We start from the raw sequence: 27689 nt of genomic DNA, 5'->3' as shown, positions 1-27689 counted from the left end.
TCACTCTTAATTCACCCCTAGATGCATTTTAAACGAAAGGCATTTTCCTCAAATGTATTCGTTTAAACGTATTCGTCTTTTTAAAACTTATTAGCGATTTTACATTGTGTCCTCAAACAAATTTAGCTGTAACCTTTACTAACTATGCACTGTAGGTCGCGCAGTCTGGGCAACCCAATCCTGCATCCCGTGACAATTCTGCGCACGCAAACCCTCTGCACAATTAAAATACTGACGTCAGTAGTCTCACTATGTGACGGACGGAAAACTCAACCAATCCGAATTCAAGAAAAACAGCTTCAGCCAATGAGATCCCAGGGAGGGTCTCTGAGAAGGCTGGTCTTCGAGACGGGAAAAAAAGATTTCTCGACGGGAGGAGGCGAAAAAGAGGTGAAGTGAAGATGGCGAGAGGCTCCCGGTGTTTGAGGAGAGCGGTGGCGGAATGTATCAGAAACTTACCTTCCACAACCAGTCGAGAAACACCGGGCAGGAATGGAGTGAGGTAATTAACGACGGTTTAGTGTTTCGAACGGCCTGTGTGCGGTTATGTGAAGATCGAAGTGATTATTGAAATAACTCGCGAGCTGCTGACGATAGTTTGACGGTTAGTTTCGCTCTTACAAGTGGATACAATTTAAGGCCAACTTGACATTTGTGTTAATAAAACCTTTATTTATTGTCCAACAATGTATTAATGCATTTGACGTACTCAAATAAATGTGTAAAAAACCACACTAACTTTAGGAGGAAGGGTGGGAGGGAGTCACATATCTGGTTGCCAGATAAGTGACAGTGGCAAGGTTAAGATATTATGTAATTGACCAGGTGTATCTAACAAGAGCTTTTCCCATTTTGGAATAATTGATTATCAACTGCATGCAGCGGGTGTTTATTCGAGTGTATTTATTTTATTAAAATAGCTTCAAGCTCCGATGCAGCCAAATGCTTTTAAGGGGAAACAACAAAAAGTGTGATTTTTTTGTTTCATTTTCATTTTTGAAAAGTCTGGTCACCAGCTGCATACAGTTAGTGTTAGTTAAGATTTAATTATTATACAATATAGCAGCATATCAGATGCAATCACTTTTTTTTTATTGGGGAAATCAACTTTTGGCACCCATTTACTGGGGAAATAACAAACAAACTTTTGGCACCCACCATGTAACCAAATATATAGTGCAACAATGATTTCATTAGTAATTCTTTCCAGACACCTTTGCAGGTTTACAGAATTCTGCAGAATATGTGACGTCACAAGCCAAGCTGTGACGTTTATCACTTTTGGCCAGGGACGTAGTGTACACATACCAACTGCTATGGTACTGCCATAACTGCTTGGCATAAAGCCATCTGAAGTTTCTGTTCTGTCGATATCTGCTGTCACAGTTGACAGCTCTTGGCAGCACTTGTGTCGACATGAATGAATTTGGGTGCCGGTCTCTCCATTGAGGAGATATTGTACCTTTTTTAGAGCAAAGCCCCATCCCCTTGCTTTTCAGATATGTGTACGTGATGATCTGGCATACATCGGACACATCTTAATGGAATGGGTTGTTACTACTGCCCTTGACTTGGTTATAGTGGTCAGTGATCTCTTGTGATTTATGTTTTGACAAATAGAGGGCAGGTCAACATGTCATGATTTGCATATCCTTATATTTCCTTTAACCATGCTCCCAGTCCCATGGCATGAGTGCACAACTCCATAAGGTTTTGTAGTTAATGATGAACAGTTTGAATCAAGAAGTAGGCCTACACTTTTTATTCTTTTTTCTTTTTTCCTAGTACACATCTGCTTTATGCAGCTTGTATTGTGGATTGCTTGTGTGGTCTAATTTGTAAGGCTGGTAGCATCACAGTTGGCATTTTTAAGCCCCTCATTAACATTTCGGAAGCTTGGCATTCAAAGTCTTTGTAAATTAAATTAGCCAGTGCATAACAATTAAAACAATACCGGGATTTCTTAAATGCTAAATTTTTACTCACAATTGCATATAAAATTTGCTAAAATAAGTCATGATAGAGCATTGTACGTAAACTCAAATCTAGGCTACACGTACTTGTCACATGCTGTTTGCATTTTGGAAAGGTTGTTGATTGGCAATTTTTTTTGTACATTTTAGTTACAAAAGTAACAATAAAGAGTCCATAATTATAATATAATTTATTAACAATTATTCAGTTGTTGGGATACCTCAAGTAAATTAGTAATGCTGAGATGGACATCACTGAAAGTGTTTCAGTGTGTTTATTCAATTAAGGATTCGTCAGACTGGTAGCTTATAAGTTTGTGAATCTTGAAACGATTTTTTTCAAAGAGCTGGCTTCAAAGAGTCGTTTTATGAATTTGGACTACATTGGTTGTGCTGTATGTGTGCGGCCCACAAGGACAACTCAATTTTAGAGTAGTTATTGGGATTTCGCATATTATTGGGATTAGATTAAAGATAACGAGCAACTGTTTTCACTATTCTTAATCAAGGCTCTGTCTTGATTGAGAGTCCAAATCTTGTTAATTGCACACAGCTATCTATGTTGTTCATACGTTCTCTCCAGTCTTATGTGACTCAGGAGTCGTCTGCTATCTTGACACATCCAACAAACAGATAGTGCCTAAATTATCACACAAACAAAGTCTATGTATAGGTACTGAGTATGTTTTTGCTGAATGACACACTTTCACCCTGTTTTGTCAACAGATATCTGTCTTCATGTGGAATTCTGATGACCAGAGTGCCTCCCCTCTTCAGGGCTGTGTCAGGTCGTGCTGTGGTGGCTCCTGCCAGGAGCTTCTTCAACTTCTCAGAGTCCTTCAACAAGAGGAAGGAGTACTCTGAAAGACGTATTATTGGGTATGTTCCCAACCAAGTTTGATATGGTGCATGATCTGTTGCTATTTTTTATTGAGATCCATGATTACGTTAGCCCCAGTGTTCCTGCAAAGATTGTTTATGTAACAGGGCATGGGAATATTTATTGTGTCAGCTTTCTAGGTATCTGGGGTTATTGGAGTATGGATCTGTTCTGGTTATCTCACGTCATCACAAGTTACTTAGGAACCGCTTCTGACAACCGATGCCTGACATTTTAGAGCAGAGGATCAGCTGTCCTGCAGAATAGAGGCCCAGCACTAATGCAGCACATGAACACATACTTAATTTGAAGAAGAACTTGTCTGCAGCCTATGACACAGGATAGGACACACTACATCCGCCATGTTGGCATCCTCCTTTGACCCATGTGCTCTTTGACCTATGACATACTAACAATAACCTAAACAATTCACTTCAGTGTTACTTACACTTGAAAAGAGACACCTAGCTCACAAGCCCCCCTCAGACTTACATTTCAGATTCAGATTAGACCAATCTACCTTTTTATGACCAGTCTAGATTCAGACTAGATTCTACAGGAAGGTGGTTCTCCTGAGACATACTATTGTTATCCAGAAGGCTGTAAGGAGTGAGCCATGAGAATCACCATTGTACCCTTGCATTGAACCATACATTGCTTCAGGGCAAGTCCATGTAATAAATGTACCATTAGTAGCTTTGGATAAAAGCATGTGCTAAATGATTATGTGAATATCCAGGAACAAAACTGAGCGCCTTTGTAGTAAGCGCGTTTTAAAAAGAATCATATTGGTTGGATTGTGGCTTACAAGCAAATGGTGTGGGACTTTCATCTTTTCATCTTTCATTTTATCTTTCATCTTTAACTTGAAGGTCTTAAAATGCTCCAGAATGAGACCTTCAAACCTAAGATGACCCCACTTTTACCTCTGATGGACCCTGTGTACAAAAAAGTGACTGTAAACAACCAGTGTTTGACCTTTCTTCTGTCTTGATTCCATTCTGCAGTGACGTTCAGCATGACTCAATCCCACACTGATATGTGCCTTCATATCTGATTGGTTGTCTGAATCGACCATCAGAAACATGTTTCAGTGACGGCACTAAATCCATCTTCGTCTTTAACGACAACCTTTTGTTTGGGTCACACCTATATGGTGATGAGTTATATTTAAATCATCCAATCTCCTTTGCAGTAAGGTTATGAGCTGCCATGCCGATATTGTTAGATTTATAGGAAAGGTCATCGCACTCTTCAGACTACAACTGTAGATTCTGTGGTGTGACGTAATGGCTAAAGGAGCTCAGGGCGGGTAATCAGACAGTTTATGAGCTATCACCATTGTGACCTTGAGCACTTAACCCTGGATTACTCCACTGTATTCGGTGTACTGTAAGTCACTTTGAGTTAAAGTGTCTGCCAAATTACGTAGAAAGACCTCCCCCCCCCCACAAGAGATCTTCTACCAAAATAAAAGCAAAACAATTGGTGTAATTTACACAGAGCATTATTGTATTATCTTGGCTAACTGTCTTTTCTATGGCATGTAGGTACTCAATGCAGGAAATGTATGAAGTTGTGGCCAAGGTAGAAGACTACCTGCTGTTCGTGCCCTGGTGCAAGCGTTCAGACGTTGTATTCCGCCGCACGGGATTTTGCAAGGCCAAGCTGACTGTGGGCTTCCCTCCTGTGGTAGAAAACTACACCTCTCTCATTACTACAGTCCGCCCTCATTTGGTGAAGGTATGTACATCTTCATTTTTCTTTAATATAGATCTATTGTATGAATTGATGGCAGTGATTGAGTGGCGTATACAGTGTTATCAGACTTTGTTAATCAAGTGTGTGAGCTACAAATCATTTCTGACTTCTTCTGCTCTTAAGGCATCTTGCTCTGATGGAAAACTTTTCAATAGCCTTGAGACGGTGTGGCGCTTCAGTCCTGGTCTTCCTGGCTACCCCCGAACTTGCACCCTTGACTTTGCTGTGAGTATTGCCAACAGAAACTGGTTTATCGTCCTCAGATTAAGCTGCACTTTTTGTTGTTGAATGTTTTTGAAACTGAAGTTCTCTCAGCATATGTAGATGAAACAGAAGAATATAACTAAACCTTTTTAGCAGTCTTAATGTTAAAGATTACATAAACACTAAATATACTTAAGTCTGAAGTATATTTAGGGGATTTTGCAAAGACTGCTCTTTTATCATTGCTCATACGTAAAGGAATATTTAAGAAATGAAAGTTTTGTCGTCATTTATTCATCCTCGTGTCATCTCAAGCCCTTAAGTCTTTGTTCATCTTTGAAACACAAATGAGGTTATTTTCAGTATTTTTAATTTCTATTGAAAGTTTGTTAAACCAAAACACTTCAGACACTGTTGCTTTATGTGATGAACATATTTACTTTTGGCCTTTTTTCACATACAAACTGTGATCAACACATACATGAAGCTTATCAAATATGGTAAACAGAACTGGTTCTTGTGTGTCAAGCAAGTACATTTCAGCTTGCTCAAGAAGTCCCATTCTCCTTCTCTTATATTTCAGAAAAGCTTTGGACCTTGAACCAGCTCTGAGATGAGTTATAACATTTATGAATTACAACAATTAATAACATTTGTTTCAAAGCAGGAATTGAAAATCAGTGGGGAAAAAAGATTGTATTTTTTTCCTATTAAGAGGAAATGAAACATCTACTCATCCCATAAAGCACTGCGAAAAATGTAAATGAATCAGTTTGTCTTTATAATGGTATCCTACAAATATTCATAATGGTGGCTTTGCTGCAACGCTGAAATAAGATTCACCAATCAGTTTCATTGCTTCTGGTGTTTGACTGTTAAACATTTTTGTAATTATTTTGTTTATAAGTCATCACACTGACTTTTACATAAGCTTGTACCATCATTTAACAAACTTAGAGCTTATGTTAGGTCTCTCTTAGAAGGTTTATGGGTTTAACTTAAGGAACCCGACTTGTGAGCTTTATAAATGTCGACGTGGGACTGTCTTTGATTCGCTGCTTCTTTCTGTTCCTAGATTTCCTTCGAGTTCCGCTCGCTCCTGCATTCTCAGTTGGCCACCGTTTTCTTCGACGAGGTCGTGAAGCAGATGGTGTCAGCCTTCGAGCGGCGGGCGGCCAATCAGTTTGGCCCAGAGACACAGATCCCACGCGAACTCATGTTCCATGAGATCCACCACACGTAGTTCATTCCACATCTTCAGACGGATGGGGAGGGGGTGTCGTTCAGGGAACTGGGGGTTTTATTGAACGCATACATTTAGAGTATTATAAAGACAGTCGGGAGAGCGGGAAAGCTGTGTGCCTGAATATCGTCAGTGCCTGGTCCAAACAAAACGGTTGATTTAAAACATTTAATGCTAAAAAACATGGCTGGATCTTTTTATGGGGGGCTTAATTGTCCCCACTGTGCCCTGCCCCACTACCTCCATGTAAACTTTTTTAAAACCCGCTGTCAATATGGCCGCCAGGAGCCGTATTTTTTATAAGAGGACCTTGACATGGTTTTAAAAACAGCTGCCAAAAACCATAATGGCTTCATGAATGGCACAGTAGTCAAAGTCGAAAAGACATTTTGAGGTGTTTGAAAGTGCATTATGGAAAGATTGTCCCTCACGTTACACAGTTTATGTGACAGGTGAGTGATGTATTTATTTAAAAGCTTTTAGGTGATCCTTTAAGATTTCAAGAAAGGGACGAGGAGACTCAACTTGAGTGCATACGTCACGTGCAGAAGACTGACACTTACTGCAGGCAAATGCACATAAAGCGCTATCAGGGTATCAAGGCCGCACACCGGACTCAGGTCTGTTGTATTCTTGCATACCAGCACAAATAAAGGCTTGAAAAACAAACGCTGAGAGGCTGACAAAAAAAAACACTGCCTTGCGTTATACAAATTTGTGCAGTTTATTACTGGCAGTGGCGCTCCAGTTCACTCCTCCGATGGAAGTGAAATCTCGTGATTTTAAGTGTCCATACTAAAGACTGCTTTTCTCTCCTAGAGGTGTGCAATATATTTGTATGTGGTTTTTAACAGACTGCTCACCCATCTACGATATCCACTGCTTTTAAAAGGGCCCAAACTCTGGGAACAGAGAGCGTACCGAATCTTTCCCAGAGCTCTCATCAGATTGTAGTGAGGTATCCGTCGCCACCGACCTTTAAAGATTCCAATCCACACCCTGCTCACATCCTCATGATTACTGCTTTTTTTACAGAGAAAGTTACATTTTATTTATCCTTATCTTAAATACATGTATGCGTGTAATCCGTGTATCCTATATTTATTTTGGTTATGGGTTAACCACGTGTACATATCTGATGTAAGACCACAGACTAAACTTTAGTGCGCAACTGAGCTACAAAAAAAACAAAAGAATAATCTTTTTTTCTTTCTTTTTTTTTTTCTTTCTGGGATATCTTTTTTTGTTTGTTTTAATTGAGGTGTTTTAATGAGTGTGTTGTGGGTGAATATATATCCTGCCTGCATGGTTTATAAACTATTTTTATATGTAAAACCTAGCCTTGTCTGGTGTGGTTTGTGTTTTGTTTATCAACATCTGGTTCTGACTAGTTTCTAAACTTAAAATAGGTTGATCATGTGAGGGGGTAATATTAGACGGCTTCCAAATAACCCATTTTATGACCCCTAGTGGCCAGTGTCAGTGGCGGCTCTAAGATCTAATTACAACACACTGGCTGTGTTGGAATGGAATATTAGTGTCATGAAAATGTGCAGAACGCACAGCATGCTGTCTACTATTTTTAGTTTTAGATAGTGTGTGTGAAATGGAATTAATTATTTAATGGTATAAAATATCAAACTGAAGCATGTAACATTTGTCACAAGTCCTTTTACTCAGAAAGAAATGGTTATTTTGCATTGTTATAGAATACTAAATTTCTATTAGTATTATTATTATTATTTGCACCGAAAATGTGCAAGAAATACAGCTGTTTAATAGTATTAGTATGATAGTATTATGTTATTCGGAGCCTTTGGATCATTGAAGCAGTCATTTATCATCCTGAGAGAAGTTTTGGTAACACTTCATTTTACACTCCTTGTTACAGACATGTTAACTAGTAATAACAGCAATTACATGCAATTAACCCCAATTCAAACCCTAAATCCTAACCTTAACAATATAGCAAGTATATGTTATAAATTAATATCACTCAGTACTTAATTAGACAATTACACTGTAAGAAGGACACAAAGTTTTTTTTGCAAAGTACAGGAACACAATCACAAAACTATTATTAGTCAACTGATCTCTGAAAGTTATCAAAACTATGTTACATTAGAGATCATTAATCTACATTCAGATAAAGTTATGACTCATGAGGTTTACCAAGGCTGCATTTATTCGATCAAAAATACAATAAAAACAGAATGTTTGAAAGTATTATTACAATTTAAAATAACTTATTTAAAAATGTAATTTATTCCTGGCTGAATTTTCAGTATCATTACCAAGTAATCATTACCTTTAGATCTCAGTCTAAAATGCTGAATTGGTGCTCAAGAAACAATTTTTATTATTATTATTTTTTTATATATATATATATTGTTTTTTTTTTAGGATGCTTTGATAAATAAGTTCAAAAGAAATAAATATCTTTTGTAACGTTTTAATGGCTTAACACTTTTAATCAATTTGAAGCATCCTTACTGAAAAAAAAGTTTTAATTTATTTTAAAAAAGAAAATCTTACAAAACTTTTGAAAGGAAGTGTATATGAATCTGATCTGGATTAGCTCACTTAAAAAATTGGAGATCTTCATGCAGCTCTTTTAGACACAACATTAAATAAATGTGCTGTCAAGCTCCAAAAGGACAAAAACAAATTGCACAAAATGTATCATAAATAGAAATCAAATATGGCCGCTATAGTGATGGTTGGATGTCAAAACAGCATCATTTTCATGTAAACAACTACTTAGGACTTATTAAGGTGTTGTATTATTCACATTACTGTCAACAAGTCAAGACTCGACATGAAATCAGAATGAAGCGATTTCTTGATATGTTCCTAGTTGCATCAGTGCATATTACAAAGGAAACAAATGTTTGTCTTTGTAATCATCAAAACAACTTCACGATTTTCATTTTCAGCTGATGTCACTAAGGCTGCTGGTGTTTTGAGGAGTGTAGTCTACTATGGATTGCCCTTTCACATTCCAATCAATTCTTCATTGGATGATCTTGAGTTTTGAGTGGTGTTTTACGATGACTTCATTGACCTAGAGGCCTGGTTTCACAGACAGGGGTTCGATTAAGCCAGGATTAGGCCTTAGTTCAATTAAGACATTTATGAACGTGACTTAGAAAAAAACATTACTGGCGTGAATCTTGAGACAAAACGATGGCACTGACATATTAAAGATATTTAATTTCAGTTAAAAGAGCTCAAACATACATTTTAGTCTGGGACTAGGCTTAAGCCTTGTCTGTGAAACCGAGGGAAAATGTCTCGAGTCATCAGTCCTTATCACGCCATCACTACAATAAGGCTGAGCAGAAATCGCATACTCTCAAGTACATTTTGAATGGTGAATGTGTAAAGTATGAATATAATCTGGACATACTACATTCGTCATGTTGTAATTATCATGTGACCTACCAGGATCAGTTGCGTCACTTCACTGCCATTCATAAATCCTCTCCCATGGAGTCATGGGATATTAAAGTGTCCTACTACATAGTGGCCTACTACATATTAGGGAAGTATGCAATTTCAGATGCAGGCTAAATTCATCACTATTTTAAAAGGATTATCTTCCAGAGAAGGAAGCCACTGATTGGCTAGGACATTGACGGGACAAAATTCGTTTCTTTGTGAACACTGAATTTTATTAAATAAAAAATACAGAATTAATGACTATATTGTACAAAACATTGTTGGATGATTGTTGCACATTCATAGAGAATATAGCTTAAAAAAAAAAAAAACTAACAAACAAAAAAAATCTCTTAATGAACAGCAGTTTTTCAAACACGATTCTGTACCACTAGACTACCGAAGAGTTAGATCTTTAAAATGAATTCACACTAATTGTATTCAGTATATTGTCGGGCATACGCTTGTATGACTGTTTTTAAACTGATGTGCAACAAGTTCACCCATCCCTCCACTTAACCTTCCTCACAAACTCTAGTCTTGACCAAAAGATGTTTAACGCTCAGATTTTAAAAGATTAGTTCACCCACAAATAATATTCTGTCATAATTTTTTTAAATTGATATATATATATATACATATATAAATGTTTTTTTTTTTTAGCCCATTGATATTCAAAGTGTCAACTTTGTTTCACAGAAGAAGAAAACAAAATAACATACAGGTTTGGAACAACATGAGGGAGAATAAATGACAGTTTTCATTTTTGGGTGAATATCACTTTTAGATATTAAACCAGAAAAAAAAAAAGTTGATATCCAAGTATTTCCATTCAGTGGGAAAAACTGTAACTGAAAGGCAAAACAAGTACATGCTTTGTCAGAGTTATCCTCAAATGAGGGGTTTATTTTTATGTGAAACAATGAACCATGTACAAAAAAATTTTTTTTTAACTGTTAAATGAAGTGGAATTTATTTTAAAGATACAACTGATCAAAGTTTCAACTACTTTCTTGCTCATGACTTCAACCATAATGTCTGGCTTTTTAAGCCCCTACAGATAGTCATTCAGAACCAGCTATATATCACATGGTACAACAGCATGACAATATGCAATTTGTTAAATGCACTTTCCCATTAGACATTATTAATGACCACAATGTTACAGAACAAAGGCGAACAGACTCATTATCCTTGGTCACATGATCGGGAACTTGTCTTTAAAGAAGTAGGGTGATGTCTTCAGCCATGAGTAAAGAGATAAGATCGGACAGTGGTGGAAGGATGGGAGACTGTAACGTCCATTTCTTTTGCTCCATGTTCAGACCATTAGCACTCAGTTTCGGCAGGTTTTTCCAAGTTGAAAGGGAGGGGCAAATCATGTCCCCTGCCCACAACCCTTCCACTAAAGTCAGTGCAAATCGGTTTAGAATCCACCCATTCCACCCATGCCTCCCATTCCTCCCATGCCTCCCATTCCTCCAGCTGGCATGTCCTCTTTCTCCTTCGGTAGCTCGGTGACAACGGCTTCAGCAGTCGCCAGCAGAGACGCAACACCTGCGGCGTCTAGCAATGCCGTCCTCACAACCTGCAGGGGGAGACAAATTTCATTTTAATAAAAGAGCATTACAATTCTGGCAGATACTAATAAGCCAATAATTATTTTCATGTTATAGCCAATAACTGGTAAATGGCAAATATTAAAATTCAATGCCATTTTGTCTTAATTAAAAATAATGAGTTTAAATGCTACAAATGAATTTAGGCAATACATTAAAATGTATTGGGCATCACAATCAAATATATAAAAATGTAGTGTCAGTGTGATTATTATTTTAATGAATACATTCAGAGCAAGGATTCATAAAAAAAAAAAAAGTGACATTGAAGACTTTTGTCACATTTTTTATTTCAAAAAGACTTTATTTAAAAGCCACTTTGATAGAAGTTATCGGTTTAAATCAGTGACATCTATGTTTGTGAACCACACACACACACACCTTTGTGGGGTCGATAATGCCTCTTTCGACCATATTGACATATTCTCCAAGCATAGCATCATATCCAATCTCTGAAGAGCCCTGCAAGATCTTTTCCACCACCAGAGAGCCTTCAACTCCTGCATTCTTGGCAATGGTCATTGCAGGAATACGAAGAGCTCTGCGAATAATGTCGATACCTGGAAGAGCAAGCAAAAACAAAAAACTCAGTTTTAAGAAGTTAACACAGGGTTATTTCTTTTAGGCTCTGGACTGAGGATGAGATCTCGTCCTTACCAATCTTCTGATCAGAATTGGCTGGCTTGATGTTCTCCAGGGCTGGGATGCAGCGGAGCAGGGCGCATCCTCCTCCAGGAACGATTCCCTCTTCCACAGCAGCTCGAGTGGCATTCAGCGCATCAGTGACACGGTCTTTCTTCTCATTTACTTCAATGTCACTTGTTCCACCAACCTAACAAAGAGAATAGTGATTTTTTTTTTAAATCAGGATGATGGCAGATAAATGCATTACACTAAGCTACAAGCTTCCTGCTTTCATACCTTAATCACAGCTACTCCATCAGAGAGCTTGGCCAGACGCTCGTTGAGTTTCTCCTTCTCGTAGTCACTGCTTGTGCTCTCCAGCTGTTCAGCAATCTCATTCGCACGCTTCTCAATGGCTGATGGATCACCGCGGCCTTTGAGGAGCATCGTGTCATCCTTTGTCACGATGACCTCTCCGACCTTGCCAAAGTCATGTAACTGGATATCCTCAAGGGCCAGACCCATAGCTTCATCACCAAACACCTAAAAACAGTTCAGGGGTGTTAAAAGATTGGGCAATGGAAAATACCTCATGATATAATACACGTCACATTTCAATATGTTGATGCATCACATAAGTGAGACATTTTAAATGAGTTAATTTAAAAACCTGAATACAGACGAAGACAAGACGGGTACATACCGTGCCTCCAGTGGAAACTGCCATATCCTGCAGCTGGTTCTTCCTGTTATCCCCGAATCCTGGAGCCTTGACTGCCACGACCTGAAGTCCAACCTTCAACCTGTTGGTGAGATTTAGCATTGACCTTTAACCCAGAACCTTTAAATAATAGGCTATTCATAAACATCAAAATGACCATCCCTTACAAAAAATAAAATAGGTTTCTACCAAAATACTATTACTACAGTAGTTACATTTTTGCATGCATGTATGTTTGTATGTATGCATGCATGTATGGAAATGTTCACTAGTATTAGTCAAAATCATTAAAAATATATAAATAAATATTTTATAAAATCAGTAATAGTATTTCATTAATAATTCTGTCATCTATTAAAAAAAAATTGTTAATACATTTAATGATTTCAAAACCATTTGGAAAACATTTAGAAGATTTCATATTTATTCAACAACAACAACTTTTGTTAGGGATGACAATCAAAATCAGTCACTGACTTTTGTTTGAGTAAGTGCAGTGCCAAGTTTGACGTTGTTTAGATTAGAAATGCAAAAGATATCGGTAAATATATCGGGGTAAAAGAAGTACTTAGAAGGTTGTGGTTTAAAAATAAACATTCTGACAAACACTCTGTCAGCTAAACATCAAGTCATCTACACTGTTTACTTCTGAATATTATATTTTATTTACGGCCATCATTTGAAGTAGCCTATTCACAAACTGTTTGCGCAAACGTAGCGTTTTCTCGGAGTTCACTGTGTAGCCTGCTCCCTCAATCGTCGCGCTTATTCATTTGTGGATGTTAACTGAAACTGTAAGTCAGCTACACTTGTTTATTTCTAAATATTATATTTTATTCTGGTGCGCTTAACGTAATCGCTACTGTGTAATAGTAGCCTATGCTATTCACCAACTAAACATATCCTATTCAATGCATTCACAGTCTCTTTCACAGGCATCATTTGTAGTAGCCTATTCACAAACTGTTTGCTCAAGCGTAGCATTTTCTCTGAGTTCACTGTGTAGCCTGCTCCCTCAATCGTGTAGTTCAATTTTCCATATTTATGTCATTATGTCAGTATCAGTATTTGCTGTCTACCATGCACAAATAAAAAAATGTCACTGAACTTTTGCTGTGTAATTGTAACAATGAGCACTCAAACACACCGAACCAACAATTACTAAAAATACACAAAAACTGATTTTGCACGGGCACTTCGCACTAGTTTATTATGTCAAAAATTCTGAAAGCTGTTTAAAGGAGATTCCATAATTCATTAAACAACTAACTGTACAATAATAGTATTTTTATGAAAAACAATTAACTACAATTGTATTAATTACAATTAACGTGGTATTGTTTATTTGTGAGGGATGGCAGTCAAAATCAGTCAGTAAATGGACTTTTTTGGAAGTTCAGGCTTAATAAAACCTAGTTCTCTTTCATATTTATCCATTTCACACATTTCTTGTGGACTTGATGTTATTTATGTTTGAGAAACAAACCTGTTGAGGACCAGAGTGCTGAGTGCTTCTCCATCCACATCTTCAGCCACGATGACCAGAGGCTTGCGATGCTGGTTGGCAATTTCCAGAGCCGGTACAATGCTCTGTACGCTGGAGATCTTCTTCTCACTCAGAAGCACGTAAGCATCCTGGAACTCACACTTCTGGCCTGGAAGCAGAGAATAAACGCTGTTGTCATTCCAGCCTTATTAGTGGCACACACACACACACACACAACCTTCCAATACCAAATACGCACCTTTAGCGGTGTTGATGAAGTAGGGAGAAATGTAGCCACGATCAAACTTCATGCCCTCAATGATCTCAAGCTCGTCATGTAAGGTTTTACCATCCTTTAAACAATAATAACAGTTAGAGTCTGAGATATTTTAAGGACCAAACCATAATTCCAGCTGTACTAAATACTACTTTCACTGTAGCAGCCTACCTTCACTGTAATGACACCCTTGCGTCCAACTTTCTTCATGGCATTGGAGATGATTTTACCAACTTCAATGTCTCCATTGGCAGAAATAGTGGCCACCTGTGTCAAAGAAAGATTGACGGAAATAAAATTTACAGAAAAAGGCCAAAAAAAACTGACCACATTTAGTATTTAAGGTTAAGGTCACCATGAAATCTGAACTGACCATTCTTATTTTATTTTAAAATGCCATATTTATTATAAATGTTTTCACGCACATTTAAAAAAATAATGAATGTGCTTTAATCAAAATAACTTCCCCCACCCTCGTGCAACTACATCTCTTTTCTGATGATGCGTTCACCTACACAAGGGTAGGACAACTTGTCACATGAGATCACAGCAATAGCAAACCACAACAACCCAATCAATTCCCTGAAGTCCCGACCTCATTTTTTTCTTGTTCGAGAAGTTGTTTCACTATTCACTTGGACATACATTACAATAGGGAAGAAAAGCAACTTCTATTTCATGTCGAATTTAAGACCACTTTTTACCTGAGCAATTTCCTCAGGTGTTGTGACTGGCTTGGAGAGTTTCTTGAGTTCATTGATGATTTCTTCCACTGCCATCATGACTCCTCTACGGATCTCCACAGGGTTTGCGCCTTTGCTGATGGTGTCAAATCCCTCCTTGGCAATAGCACGTGCCAGTACTGTGGCGGTTGTAGTGCCGTCACCAGCCTCCTCATTAGTGTTGTTGGCCACGTCCTGTACCAGCCTGGCCCCGATGTTCTTATACCTATCTTTCAGCTCGATACTTTTAGCAACCGTGACGCCATCTTTGGTGACTTTGGGGCTTCCCCAGCTCTGCTCAATGATAACGGTGCGACCCTGGGGGAAAGAGGCCAATCTAGTTGTGTTTCTTCCATTAATGATTACAAACTTGGCTTTAAAGGGTTAGTTCACCCAAAATGTTTAATTCTTTCATCGATTCCTCATCCTCATGTCGTTCCAAAGCCGAAAGAATTTCGTTCATCTTCGGAACACAAATGAAGATCTTTTTGGATGAAATCTGAGAGCTTTCTATCCCTCCAAAAGACAGCTACGCAACTACAACTACTGATCTCTTTATTTTGAAGCGTCAAAGTTTCAGTTGCGTAGCTGTCTATGGAGCGACAGAAAGCTCTCAGATTTCATCAAAAAGATCTTCATTTGTGTTCCGAAGATGAACGAAAGTCTTGCGGCTATGGAACGACATGAGGGTGAGGAATTAATGACAATTTTCATTTTTGGGTGAACTATTCCTTTAAGAGCAATAACATATCTACTGTTCCTCTAGAAACTTGTCAAACTAAGCATACCTTTGGTCCCATGGTGACAGCCACGGCATCAGCCAAAAGGTCAACGCCCTGAAGCATGAGGGCCCGGGCATCTGCCCCAAACTTGACGTCCTTGGCATACGCACGAGTCAGGTGTGGGGCCAGCGCCCTGCACACTGGCCTCATCTGTTTCATTACACTGGGTAAACGCAGCATTTCTAAGAGAAAGAGAGCAGAAGCATAACATTCAATATTTTAAAAAATATATATAATAATTGTAAGTGATTTCTACACCATTAAAGATTTAGTAAAAAAAGTTAATTGTCCTCAGAAGACTAGTGATTATCAACTTCATAATGGCCCCCATTGTCCCCTTTTCCGGATAAAATATTTTTATTCACAATTGATTCAAAATATTTTAGAGCTTGGCAGAACTAAAATAAATGAATATTCTTTAAAAATGCCCACAAGACCTTGGCAATTCTTTATAAAAATACCCGCAAGATTGTGTTACATTTACATTTAAAAGTCTAGAAATCACACTTTCAGAATGAGGCTTCCTCGCGTATCCAGGTTATCCAACACCCTAGAAATACTGGTTCTTCAAATACAAAAAAATAAATTAAAAATATGAAATGTGGATTTTTAGTTGTTTTGTCTTTGTTAGTCACCTTTGGAAGTTTGCCTCTCTCAGCCCCCTGGTTGAACCATTCATTTAACAAACCAGGTAGCCCCGCCCAAAACTCACGGTATTGGTTGAGGGTAGCAGACAGCCGTTTCTGATTGGCAAATAGCCACAGACAGCACGCCACTCAAGTTTCTTTTTTGATTTGCATAGCCTAGTCACACAGACTAATGTGATTTGTCATAGGAATTTTAGCGATATCTGTACGGCAGTAAAGACATTTTAATACATGGCATTAATTTCTAAGAAAATACTTTGTTTTTTTTAAACCACATACAAAAATAAGTCTATTGTCGAGGTCACATGCTAACCACCCCAGATTCCAAAAATTAGACTTTGCCCCCTCTGGTCCTTGAATGGATTACACTGCCTGATTCATTCATTCATTCGTTAACCTACTCTCTTTAAACTTAATGTCCTTAACATCAAAACATTCCGTAAAATGTTTTAATATTGATATAGTAAATGCGAGGAGATAATCACAATTTCATGGTTCTCATGGATAATGTTTCGAAAAAAATAATAAAAAACAGATAATAAAAATAAAATAAATAAAATAAATAAAAGGAGGAAAAAGGGTTTTAAAACGCAGGGCTAAAAGTTGTTTAAACTAAACTGAAATGTGTGTTCACGTAAACGTGTAGACGCAGAGTCCCTAGTAGTAATCAACCCCACGTGTGTTCAGGGCGTCCGTCACAAGGTCAAAATCACCCCGCGTCACGACAGAGACGGAAATGATTCCTTTCATCTCCATGAGTTCACGTTAATTACCGGGGTATTCCTTTTGTTTTATTAAAACTACACATTGTAGCCCTGACACCGATTAATTATCCCATACATATATAATATGCTTAGGCCTCAGTTTCATAGAACTTGCTATAGTTAGCATGCGAGCTATAATCATCATCACTATATTTCACTTAAGACTGCGCTTTACTTCTTTTGCTTATAAAACAGTAACGTTAGTCAAGGCAGCAGATATAACACCAATGCAGTATAATGGTTAAGCTGTGCATATGCTGTGCGAAACACGTTTGTTAGTCTAATTCTGATAAGCAGCATCTGCAATAACGTATAAATGTACTAAAATATGACTAAATGACAGCTAACTAGTCAATAAACATGCACGATGTTACTTTCAAATCCAAGAAACAAACTGACACTTACAGTCAGTTACAGTTATTAGCATTACATGATGGTGTTACGTATCTGCCTGTTTGATCTCAATAACTTCATCTTTATATTACCAGGCCGGTTAAAAGCGTTATGCAATATAGTATGTTGATACGCTTTTAGAGAGATGGATAATTCTCTAAATGACTTACTGCAGAGTGGTCTGTAGGTGAATGAAGGGATGCTCGTGACCGTCAGTACAGCAGACTGAATGATCTAAGCTGAAGAGCCGCTTCAGATTTGCTGCAGTTACACACACTTTAGCGAACATGTGTTCTTCATCCGGGTAACCTCCCCGCCGCCCCGACATCTGAATAACACAATACTCTCATTAAATACTTGATTATTCTCTTTAAACACATACGTCCTTTCATTTGCTTTTTGCCTCAATGCCACTGAACACATTTTATTGATACTAAGGGAAAATATAAACAAAATATACAAAAATTGGCCATTAAATTGTTATTATGCTCGTTCCTGGGTTTCAAGTTCGAGAAATTTCGCTGATTCTATTGGAGAAAAAAAGACGTCAGAGGTCAGGGTTGTGCAACCACCGATTTTATTGCGTTTTTCAAATGTCTATGGATTTGTTAATAGTTTTATAATATATTTGTATTTTGTATTATATAATTATCAGTGTTTTTATTATTTATTTTATGATTTGCCACTTTTACCATTCATTCACAACCTTTATTTAGTTTTTTTTAAACTATTTCTTTGGTTATTTGTAATCCACTTCAGTTTTACATTTGTGTCGTCTTTTTAGAATAGAAATGACACAAAAAATAAATACATATTTAAATGTCTTTGTGCAACGTTTTAGGCGATCGAGGAATATTCTAGATTGCAGGACGGGGTCGGTATGGCTTGTCTTTTGGCGCATGCGCAGTGGCCTTCCAGACATTTCTTCTTCACGTGGATCGCAGGAGTGAACAGTGAAGTGATCCAGTGTGACTGTCTTATGCTGCTCTGTCGCACGCTCATTTCATAAAGATCAACTAAAATGGTAAGACGCGTAACATAATTCATCTAGCTGCATCATCTGAATGAGTTGTTTCAATAACTATTTGATCTTTGTGAATGAGATCGCGCAATGTTTTATAATCCTCCATCAATTGCAACTGCAAGGTCACGGTTAGTAATGTAGTCATGCTCTGACTTTATATGAGATAATGACGTGATGCTAAGTATGTTACTTAGTACATGTATAGTATGGGAGAAATGTTTAAAATTCGTGGTTTTCTGTCATCGGGATTGGTGATTTTCGCAGGTAAACCGGTTTGTTTCATGAAATGCTAAATTATGGCTGTTTTTTTAGACAAGTTTAACCTCTTAATATAGTATTGTTTAAAAGGTGGTATCATTATTTGACTGCTTAACATTTCATATGACAGTCTGTATAGTATGATAATATCTGTTCACGCGTATAATGTATATTTGTTTGCAGGTATCTGTCACATCTTGCTTGTGAAAACTGAGCATATTTCCATGATCATAACTAGATAACTTGAATCGGGTTTTCACGTTCAGCTAAGCTCCAAGATCATTCCAACCAATAGCATTTCAGGAAGAAATGAACTTCCGGGTCATTTTGAATGGAGTGAACACGTGTGATTTGTGATGTACAGTAACTGTTGTGCCTTTGTCTTTAGTTAGATTGAGGCATAGTAGTATTCTCTTAAGCAGGACTGACTGTTATCTGTGTCTATTAACCCTTTTGATAAACTGCCATAGCGTAGTAAGTATGCGCATACTTCATTGGCTACCAACCAGACTGTAGGAAACTTCACTTGTGACTTGAATTATAAATTACATTGTAATTCATCACAAATGTGTTATAAGGTAAAATGCCCAGCTGATTCATTCTAGAATCTTCTACATTCCTGACTGTTCAGCCTTGGGGGGGGGGTTATCTTGTTGCCTGTCCTTTCGTCCTTCACCAGGATGGTAAACATTTACAAAACCTCCAAACTTTTCTCCTCCCCAACATGAACCCTCAACATCTCCTATATTCCATCTACCCTCCTCCACACATGACCTTCACTCAAGGTCACACACACACACACACACACACCTGTTCTCAGACAAGCAGCAGCTCGTGTCTTTGAAACTGTGTACAGGGTGATGGTCAATATTCTTTTTCCAAGTTGCCTGATTGAAGTATGCGTCTAATTTAGTTGCCTAAAATTTGTCTTTTAAAGAAGGTAAATTGAAGATTATATTATAACCGAAATCAAGAACTCATTGGAGAAAAGACTTGAGATTAATTAAATCAATTGGTTTTCACTTAGCTGGTCTGTAACGCCCCCTGGTGGTTTTATTTTATTATTATTTCTCTTTTTTGGAACTTTTACAGTGTTGCGAAACATACATTGACTATTTCTACACTGCACTAAGCATTTCTTTGCCCCACAGCAGGCTTTCCGGAAATTCCTTCCCATGTTCGACCGTGTGTTGGTGGAACGGCTTGCTGCAGAGACCGTTTCAAGAGGAGGCATCATGATTCCAGAAAAGTCTCAAGCCAAAGTGCAACAGGCTACAGTGGTAGCAGTGGGTCCAGGATTCACCAACAAGGTAACCCAATCAAAGTTAATCATGTGTTTTATGATCTGATTGAAACATCTGTGTGAGATCTATTGGTTGTACTTCAGAGTTTAAATAATGTCTGTCTTTCAGGATGGGAAAGTAACACCTGTCTGTGTCAATGTTGGGGATAAAGTTTTGCTGCCAGAGTACGGAGGAACTAAAATTGTACTTGAGGATAAGGTTAGAACATTTGCCGTGATTAGATTAATTTGTTTTGTTATGTATTTCTTAATAACTAAATAATAATTTGCATAAAAGTAACTTGATTTTTACAATTGCCGTTTTCTTTTCTTTTGTAGGACTACTTCCTTTTCCGGGATGGAGATATTCTTGGCAAATATGTAGAATGAAGTCTGCTTGTTCATCCATCTGCGTCGTTCTGGAGCTCGTAGAAAGAATGGCTGTTCATTGTTTATTTTCTTTTTTCTATGTCATTTGATTGTAAATAAGTATGATCATGTTTTGTTCAAATAAAGTGATCTTGATGTTTCGTCTTTGCTTCTTCATGTAACAGAGCAGTTTGGAATTGATTATGTGAAAGGACTGTCTAAATTGTGTGTGTTAGGAAACAAAATATGAATTCCAATGACTTCATAGTCCATATTCATGAACGGTCCATTCTTGCGTTTGGTCAAATGTTAATTATGTTCTCTAATTCTTAACTTTGTACAAGTTTATAATGGAGTCAGATGGAGTTTGGACTATGATGATAAAGTAACTAGTGAATTGCTAATTCTAGGGTTTGAAAATTCATTTGTTTTACTGAATATCTTTTATCTTCCTAATAATTTCCTTTTGATTATGAATATGTGCTGCAGGATGTGATCAGAAGGTATAACTAAAATAATTATTGTACAGTGCCTTCTGAAAGTAATCTGACTCCCAGACTTTTTAATCAATATAATTCATTATATAAAATGTTTTTTCAACTGACATAACATTTTTGTTCATTAAAAATTATTGAAATATGAAGAATGGCTTTTTCTTATTTGACATGATATACAATAATCAGTTGCTAAGTACAAATATAGTGTTGATGAATAGGTCTAAAAAAGATAGTATTGTTGTGTAAAAAAGTAGTGTACACTAGGAAGATACGTTTACATAGGCTATAATTTAATCCCTTTAAAAGGAAAAACATAAAAAAATCTTTAAAATAAATATGAATGGACACAAGGCTTTTCATTTGTATAAGGGCTTTCAGTCATTTAAAATATGAACATAAGGGATAATAATGCTTACACTAAGCTACTCTATTAGGTCTTTGTGGACTTGTTGGAAGGAGTAAAAGTCATATGAGATGCCACCTGGAGTTTCCACACTGCGGCCAGTTTCATAAACCGCTTATTACAATTTAGTCATTAATTTTTTCAAGACATTTTTCAAAATCATTTTTAATTCATTGGTCAAATTTGAGAATGAAATGTCCATTGGTTAACTGCTAGTTCTTAAGACATTATGGCTGTGTTAGTATAACTGGTTAGTACAATACTAGAAATGTTTTAAAAGATGCAATGCAATAACATGCATTTTGTCCAATATTTGTTGGGGGTCACTGAATCTGAGCTCTTCCTGTAGTAGTTCTACTCGTCCATTGGGGGGCGCGCTGTCAATCAAACTCTAAATCTGTCGAGATGGTCATGGCGGAGGGCACAGCTGTTCTGAGGAGGAATAGACCAGGCACCAAGGCGAAGGTAAAATGAACAACGAATAACAATTTAAATCGTTTTCCAAGCTCAAATCAGTTCGCAAAGTATATTGCAATGTAATAATAAAAAATAAAAAAACGATTTGGTTTCCTGGGAGCGGAAGCCGCAGATATGCTAAAGAGCTAAGCTATCAGTTAACCGTGAATGATTCTCAATTGAAGGGTTTTACCTGAATATTCTGTTAAATTCATCTGGTCATAATAGGATTTTATCTTCTCTTTTGTAAGTTGGTGAATATGATGTGAAATATGAGTTACAAGGTGTCCGAAATGGCAGGTTTTCATGATCTAACGTTAGTTATTTGGCTAACAGCAGTCAGCTAGCAGCAGCCGTTTTAAAGTACCCGGATGCACACAACTGCTGATGTTTATATACATTAAATTATTGAATTTAAAACACAATTAAGTTAATATAACATTATATAGCCGAGTCATGAAGCGGTGAGCTGCTCTGCACTGCTGCATTGAGTCACTAATACTTCTTGCAATTGACAAAACCATTGGGACATTTTACCACGGGTTTAGTATATATATAGATTATGGTTACAACGTAATAAGAACTATAGTAAATTGTCTAAAAGTGCCTTGAAGTGTATATCTATCAAATATGGTCTGTCAACAGCAATTACTGATACAGTTGTGTTGATTATTCTAGTGCTAGCCCTATTAACATGTTTTGTTTTAATCCTTAGGACTTCTATAACTGGTCTGATGAGTCTTTTGAAGAGATGGACAGCACCCTGGCAGTGCAACAGGTGAGAGCTTTTCTTACTTGAGTGGATCACAAAAATAATATTTTTGAGAGGTGCTGTTTTCAATACAGTGACCACATTCTGTCAAGCTCTAAAAAACACTGAGTTGTCACTATGCTTATTGTACTATATTCTAAGTCGTTTTAAGCAGTACAGTAATTTTACATGAGGAACTAGTGTGAGGGCGGGACAACCTGTCACTCACATGAGATTGCAGCAATAGCATACCGCAACAATCCAACAATACAATCAATTCCCAACGGACAAAATCAAGTTCCGCCCTACATTTTTTTCTTGTTCAAGAAGCTGTTTACTCATATACATCACATTAGGGAAGAAAAGACATGCAACTTCCATTTCTTGCTGACCCTAAAAATGTAATTCATAGTAATATGTTTTCCTTTTCAGTATATTCAGCAGAACATCCGCTCAGATTGTTCCAACATAGAGAAGATTATGGAGCCCCCAGAGGGACAGGATGAGGGGGTGTGGAAATATGAACATCTCAGGTATATTATTAATCTCTAAAACTCTGACCATTTCATCCTTCACATCGTCTAGTGTTGTAATGACTCCATCTCAGTGTATGTGTATTCCGTTTGTTTTTGATGACTAAATGGGTCCTACTTTATATTAATTGTCTTTATCTACTATGTACATAAAAAATTGCAAAACACGTATGCTGCTGTTGATGTGGAAATGAAAATTACAAGCAGGTATTTAAAAAAATAAATAAGTACAACATAAAAACATGTATGTACACAATAAGTGCACTGTATCAAATGAGTAATTTAGATGTTAGTACATAATAGTTAAAGACATTTAATATAAAGTGGGTCCACAAAATGTTATCATACACTTGTTGCTGCAGTGTCCCTGGGAATAGTGTAAATGTAATTTTCTTTTCTTTTTTTATATATATAGACAGTTCTGCTTGGAGCTCAATGGCTTGGCAGTTAAACTGCAGGTAATTATCTTTCTTACAACTATTACTGTTATCTCACAAACAACTCAAGTAGTCTGTACTGCACTATTCATTTAAAAATTAACGTATGTCTCCTTGTCATGCCAGATTGTTTTTTAGTTGACAGCCTTTACTGTTGTCTTAGTATTATATTTTTTATATTAAAATACTTATAATGCTTTGTTTGCGCCATAGAATGAGTGTCATCCGGACACATGTACCCAGATGACGGCCACTGAGCAGTGGATCTTTCTGTGTGCTGCCCATAAGACTCCCAAAGAGGTGAGTGTCCTCTGTGTCAGACGTTTGGAAAGACTGAATTTATGTTTCCCATGATCTTAAAAAACCTCTAAAAAAAGACATGATCTTAAAATGTCCATGTATGAATTTTAGGGCTGCAACTAACAATAATCAGTTGATTAGGTATTCAATTAATCAGATAAAAATACCATATTTTATTTATAAAAAAAATTTGTGAGCAGAATGTGATTAATCAGTGTACATTTGTTGTTGGTTATTTTTTTATTATTATTGATTAGCCCTAATGAATTTCTGAACCGACTTGAGCTGGAAAAGCTAAAATATAGATGATTGTCTTATGTTGATTTGTTTGTTTACTGTGGCTCACAGTGCCCTGCCATTGACTACACAAGGCACACCCTCGATGGAGCTGCGTGTCTTCTCAACAGCAACAAGTATTTTCCCAGCCGGTGAGTTATTGAACATCTAATCTATTAAAGCAGGGTTGTTCACTGTTCCTCCTAGAGATCTGTCTTCCTGCAGGGTTTACTTCCAGCTCTGCTCAAACACACCGGATTAGTTTTTATTCAACCCCAAAACCTTGTTGTTGTTTTTCTGCTTAGGGGTGGGCGATAAATCTTCAAACCTGTCATTTATATGCATAATTTAATCATGGCAGTGATACTCATCACTAAATAGTAATTAGGCTTTTTACTACACCAAATTTCTATTATTAAACAACGTTACAGAGCTCAAACCTTTCAATGCATAATGAATCAACAGCTTGCTCCAATTACTAAAAATATATCCAGCTGTGTCCGCATACATGGAGTACACTCACATGACACGATTTATCAGGCATGAAAACTCCTCACCTTTCGGCGAAATTCGCCGTTTTAAAACCTAAAAGGGTCACCTACGTGATTTGTGCAGATCCGATGAGAAAATATTTTTTTGGGGGGGCGGGGGGCTGAGGCTGAGGCTGAGGCCAGCATTTATCCCCTATAAAGTTACCATAAACTTCGCAGCTTTAAAAAACAATCATCATTCCTAATGCCGAAACATGACAGCCAATACGAGTCAGAGTAACGTTAGGGCAGAAATGTTTTCAAAGTCTTACCGCGAGTCTGACAACTGGATTGCCGAACAAACCGCACGTCGGAAAGCAAGCCTGAGGTAAGTTAGCTTACAATGTTAACTGTCCTGTCAGATACAGACAGCGATGTTGCCAATGTCATTATTTTTATATTTTGATATAGAAGTGGGCGAGATAATATCGCGAGCGGGCGCGGGCGCCGTGAGCGCTGAGTGAGCAGGAACAAGTAGCAGTGTTATTCATTGCGCGGCTCGCGAGCCTCATGTGGCTCACCAAGCTTTAATTTGTGGCTCGCATGGCGGTAAATAATACGGTGATATGATAATGCATTCACTAGAGATATTTCATAAAAACATTTATAACAAGTAGGGCTTTAACATAACCCATTAAAAACTCAAAGTGTCAGCTCTATTACAAATATTTTCGATCGGATTGAAAGGGGTGGTTTATCGAGAGAACGTGAAAAAACTTGATCGATTGAAAACCGAAACTGAAAGGACGACGGATGACGCGCTGAACGAGCTGTTCTCCTGATGAATAAAGTGTCATATAAATGAATGAGTATCCTTTCATTCTATAATTCTCCTTTCACTCAGCATCTGTGAAGTGAAGCAGGACAACGGCTCACCAGTCCTTGTTTCAGATTATCATACAGACGACTTGTTTGGGGCATTTTTAATGCGTGATAAATAGTAGTAAATAGTTTTTTTTTCTCTGACACCCAATGAAACACATAGTTCAGCGGCCCACTGGTTCTTTTCTTGATTGACACTGGGCTAGCCCAATCACATCTTTAATGTGAAGTATAGAAATTAGTACAAAACTAATTATGAAAGTTTCCTTTATTTTTCAGTGCATTTGTTTTACAATATGGCTATTACTATCATGGGATTAATATTATAACTATTCTTGTAGTAGTAATGTAGACAGACACTTTAACTAAAAGAGTTTTGAATTTTTCTTTGTTTAATTTGCACCAGATTGATGAATTTAACATTAAAAAGCACAACATTTTCTTACGGGGGACCATGCCCCCGAACCCCCCTAGAGTGGCAGAGGTCCACTCATCACAGTGATCCAAAAATCCTGTGAGAAACACTGGTAATACTATGCCAATGCAGCTTACAGGTTTTTGGGGGGGATTCATCACTGTGGAGTATGGTTCAATTCTATTAATAAGTGAGAATTTTGTACTTATTTCATCTGTTCGTGTTAATACTCACGCGTTCCTACTCACTCATTACATTTATTTTTTTTATTTGGGGGGGGGGGGGGGGGGGGGGGGGGGGGGGGGGGGGGGTATATATATGCCGCATCCTTCTCACCTTTTTTACCCCTGACCTGTTTTCATGCCTGATTTATACTTAATAGCAAATCTTAATAGCAATCTCTTTAAATCATCATATGCAAATTATCCTACCGCCCAGCTCTAAACTGCAAAATGTGGACAATTATGAACATTACCTTCATGAATTTCTGTCAAGCTGCTTTGAAACGATGTGAATTGTGAAAAGCGCTATATATACACAAATTAAATTGACTAGTTTCGGGTGAGGGCAGATTTGAGCATCCATGCATTACTATGTTAATAATTTCTAGGATTTTCTAGCTGTAAACAAGCCATTGATGTTTTGTTTGTGTAGCCACTGATCCTCTCACTGCTTTCCGTATAGCGTCAGCATTAAGGAATCATCTGTGGCCAAACTGGGCTCGGTTTGCCGTCGCATCTATAGGATCTTCTCCCATGCTTACTTTCACCACCGCCAGATTTTTGACAAGTATGAGGTAAGCAAGAATTCTTCTTTTTTTTTAAATTTTTTTTATCCACAAGCACATAGATTTTATAAAACAGAATATCAGTTCTGCTCCAAAACCTACTGCACTGCCTATTTCGGCATCATTTCACACTACTGAACCTCTTGAAAAATAGGAAAACATACTTCAATCATGCACCCCAATATTTGTGTGCTGTATTTTTATGCTCAACAGAGCAATTGTGAGTTTGTGCACCACAACAGGAATTGCTGCTCATTAAGAATGTTTCCAGTTGGTCAGAGATTTGTGTCTTAGAGGCCATTACTTTAAATTAAAGTGAATGCTAAGCATGATAATGACAGTGCTCATGACAAAGCAACTACTGTTCATGCTAGCAACAATTCCTGCTATGGTCAGTAGGAGGCAGGTTCCTAAAAAGGAGTTTCAGATTGACATTGTATCAAGAGTGTCATCTCTCTCCCACAGAATGAGACTTTCTTGTGTCACCGCTTCACTCGTTTCGTGATGAAGTACAATCTAATGTCTAAGGATAACCTCATTGTGCCCATCCTGGAAGAGGAAGTCCAGAGTGCCACTGCTGGGGAGAGTGACGCCTGAGCTGTATCTTGTGCATTTTCAGCCTCTAGCATCCAGACAGCAGAGGCTTACAACTTTAGTCATTTTGTTACTTTTCCACTCACTAATGCTTTGTTTGATCCAAATCTCTTCATTCAGCTGTAACAATCAAAATGTAACATCAGCAGCTCCTTGTACATATCTCACTCCATCTCCATTGTAAATCCTGCTTAACCAATAAGAATTTCCTTTCTTTTTTTTCCCCCTCTCTCGACTATAACAAGTCTGGTGATATTCACCCTGTCTTTTCCCTTGTTGTTAAGTTATTACATGGGTGGAGGGTTCTTACCTGGCCCACTTCGTCCTTTTTTTTTTTAAATGAACTAAAATGTATGGTATTTTCATTATGTCAATTGTTAATAAAAGACTTGTACCTAGTTTTCGCTTATGCGTTTGC

At 37.4% G+C, this 27689-nt stretch overlaps 3 protein-coding genes across 5 annotated transcripts; 2 read left to right on the top strand and 1 right to left on the bottom strand.

Annotated features, from left to right (window-relative positions):
* The first annotated feature begins 362 nt into the window (after positions 1-362).
* coq10b (coenzyme Q10B) lies at positions 363-7398 on the top strand. The gene is made up of 5 exons (XM_084420482.1): positions 363-502; positions 2700-2852; positions 4404-4596; positions 4738-4839; positions 5894-7398. Exons 1-5 carry the CDS (start codon positions 402-404, stop codon positions 6059-6061), a joined length of 717 nt encoding a protein of 238 aa, XP_084276608.1. The 5' UTR covers positions 363-401; the 3' UTR covers positions 6062-7398.
* Positions 7399-9713: 2315 nt separating this feature from the next.
* Positions 9714-17860, bottom strand: hspd1 (heat shock 60 protein 1). Its single transcript, XM_084420261.1, has 11 exons — positions 17708-17860; positions 15740-15915; positions 14934-15269; positions 14401-14496; positions 14212-14305; positions 13953-14121; positions 12449-12548; positions 12043-12288; positions 11779-11953; positions 11503-11681; positions 9714-11090 (listed from the first exon to the last, which is right to left on the bottom strand). The coding sequence occupies exons 2-11, from the start codon at positions 15911-15913 to the stop codon at positions 10929-10931; spliced, it is 1731 nt and encodes a 576-aa protein (XP_084276387.1). The 5' UTR covers positions 15914-15915; positions 17708-17860; the 3' UTR covers positions 9714-10928.
* Positions 17861-18401: 541 nt separating this feature from the next.
* Positions 18402-27670, top strand: LOC311298941 (MOB-like protein phocein). Of its 3 annotated transcripts, XM_084422272.1 has the most exons (9): positions 18422-18561; positions 19971-20129; positions 22542-22604; positions 23010-23110; positions 23526-23568; positions 23761-23847; positions 24196-24275; positions 26575-26686; positions 27143-27670. In XM_084422272.1, the coding sequence occupies exons 1-9, from the start codon at positions 18559-18561 to the stop codon at positions 27272-27274; spliced, it is 780 nt and encodes a 259-aa protein (XP_084278398.1). In that variant the 5' UTR covers positions 18422-18558; the 3' UTR covers positions 27275-27670. The 3 variants fall into 3 exon arrangements, with proteins under 3 accessions (XP_084278397.1, XP_084278398.1, XP_084278396.1); XM_084422270.1 differs by lacking the exons at positions 18422-18561; positions 19971-20129 and adding an exon at positions 21689-21835; XM_084422271.1 differs by lacking the exons at positions 22542-22604; positions 23010-23110; positions 23526-23568; ... (2 more) ...; positions 26575-26686; positions 27143-27670 and adding exons at positions 20232-20321; positions 20441-20631 and having other exon boundaries at positions 18402-18561.
* Positions 27671-27689: the final 19 nt, after the last annotated feature.

The sequence above is a fragment of the Rutilus rutilus genome (assembly GCF_951802725.1).
Source record: "Rutilus rutilus genome assembly, chromosome: 10".
In the NCBI taxonomy this organism is placed as follows: domain Eukaryota; kingdom Metazoa; phylum Chordata; class Actinopteri; order Cypriniformes; family Leuciscidae; genus Rutilus; species Rutilus rutilus.
Note: the sequence above shows the minus strand (reverse complement) of the source record. Positions and strands in the feature narration are given on the sequence as shown.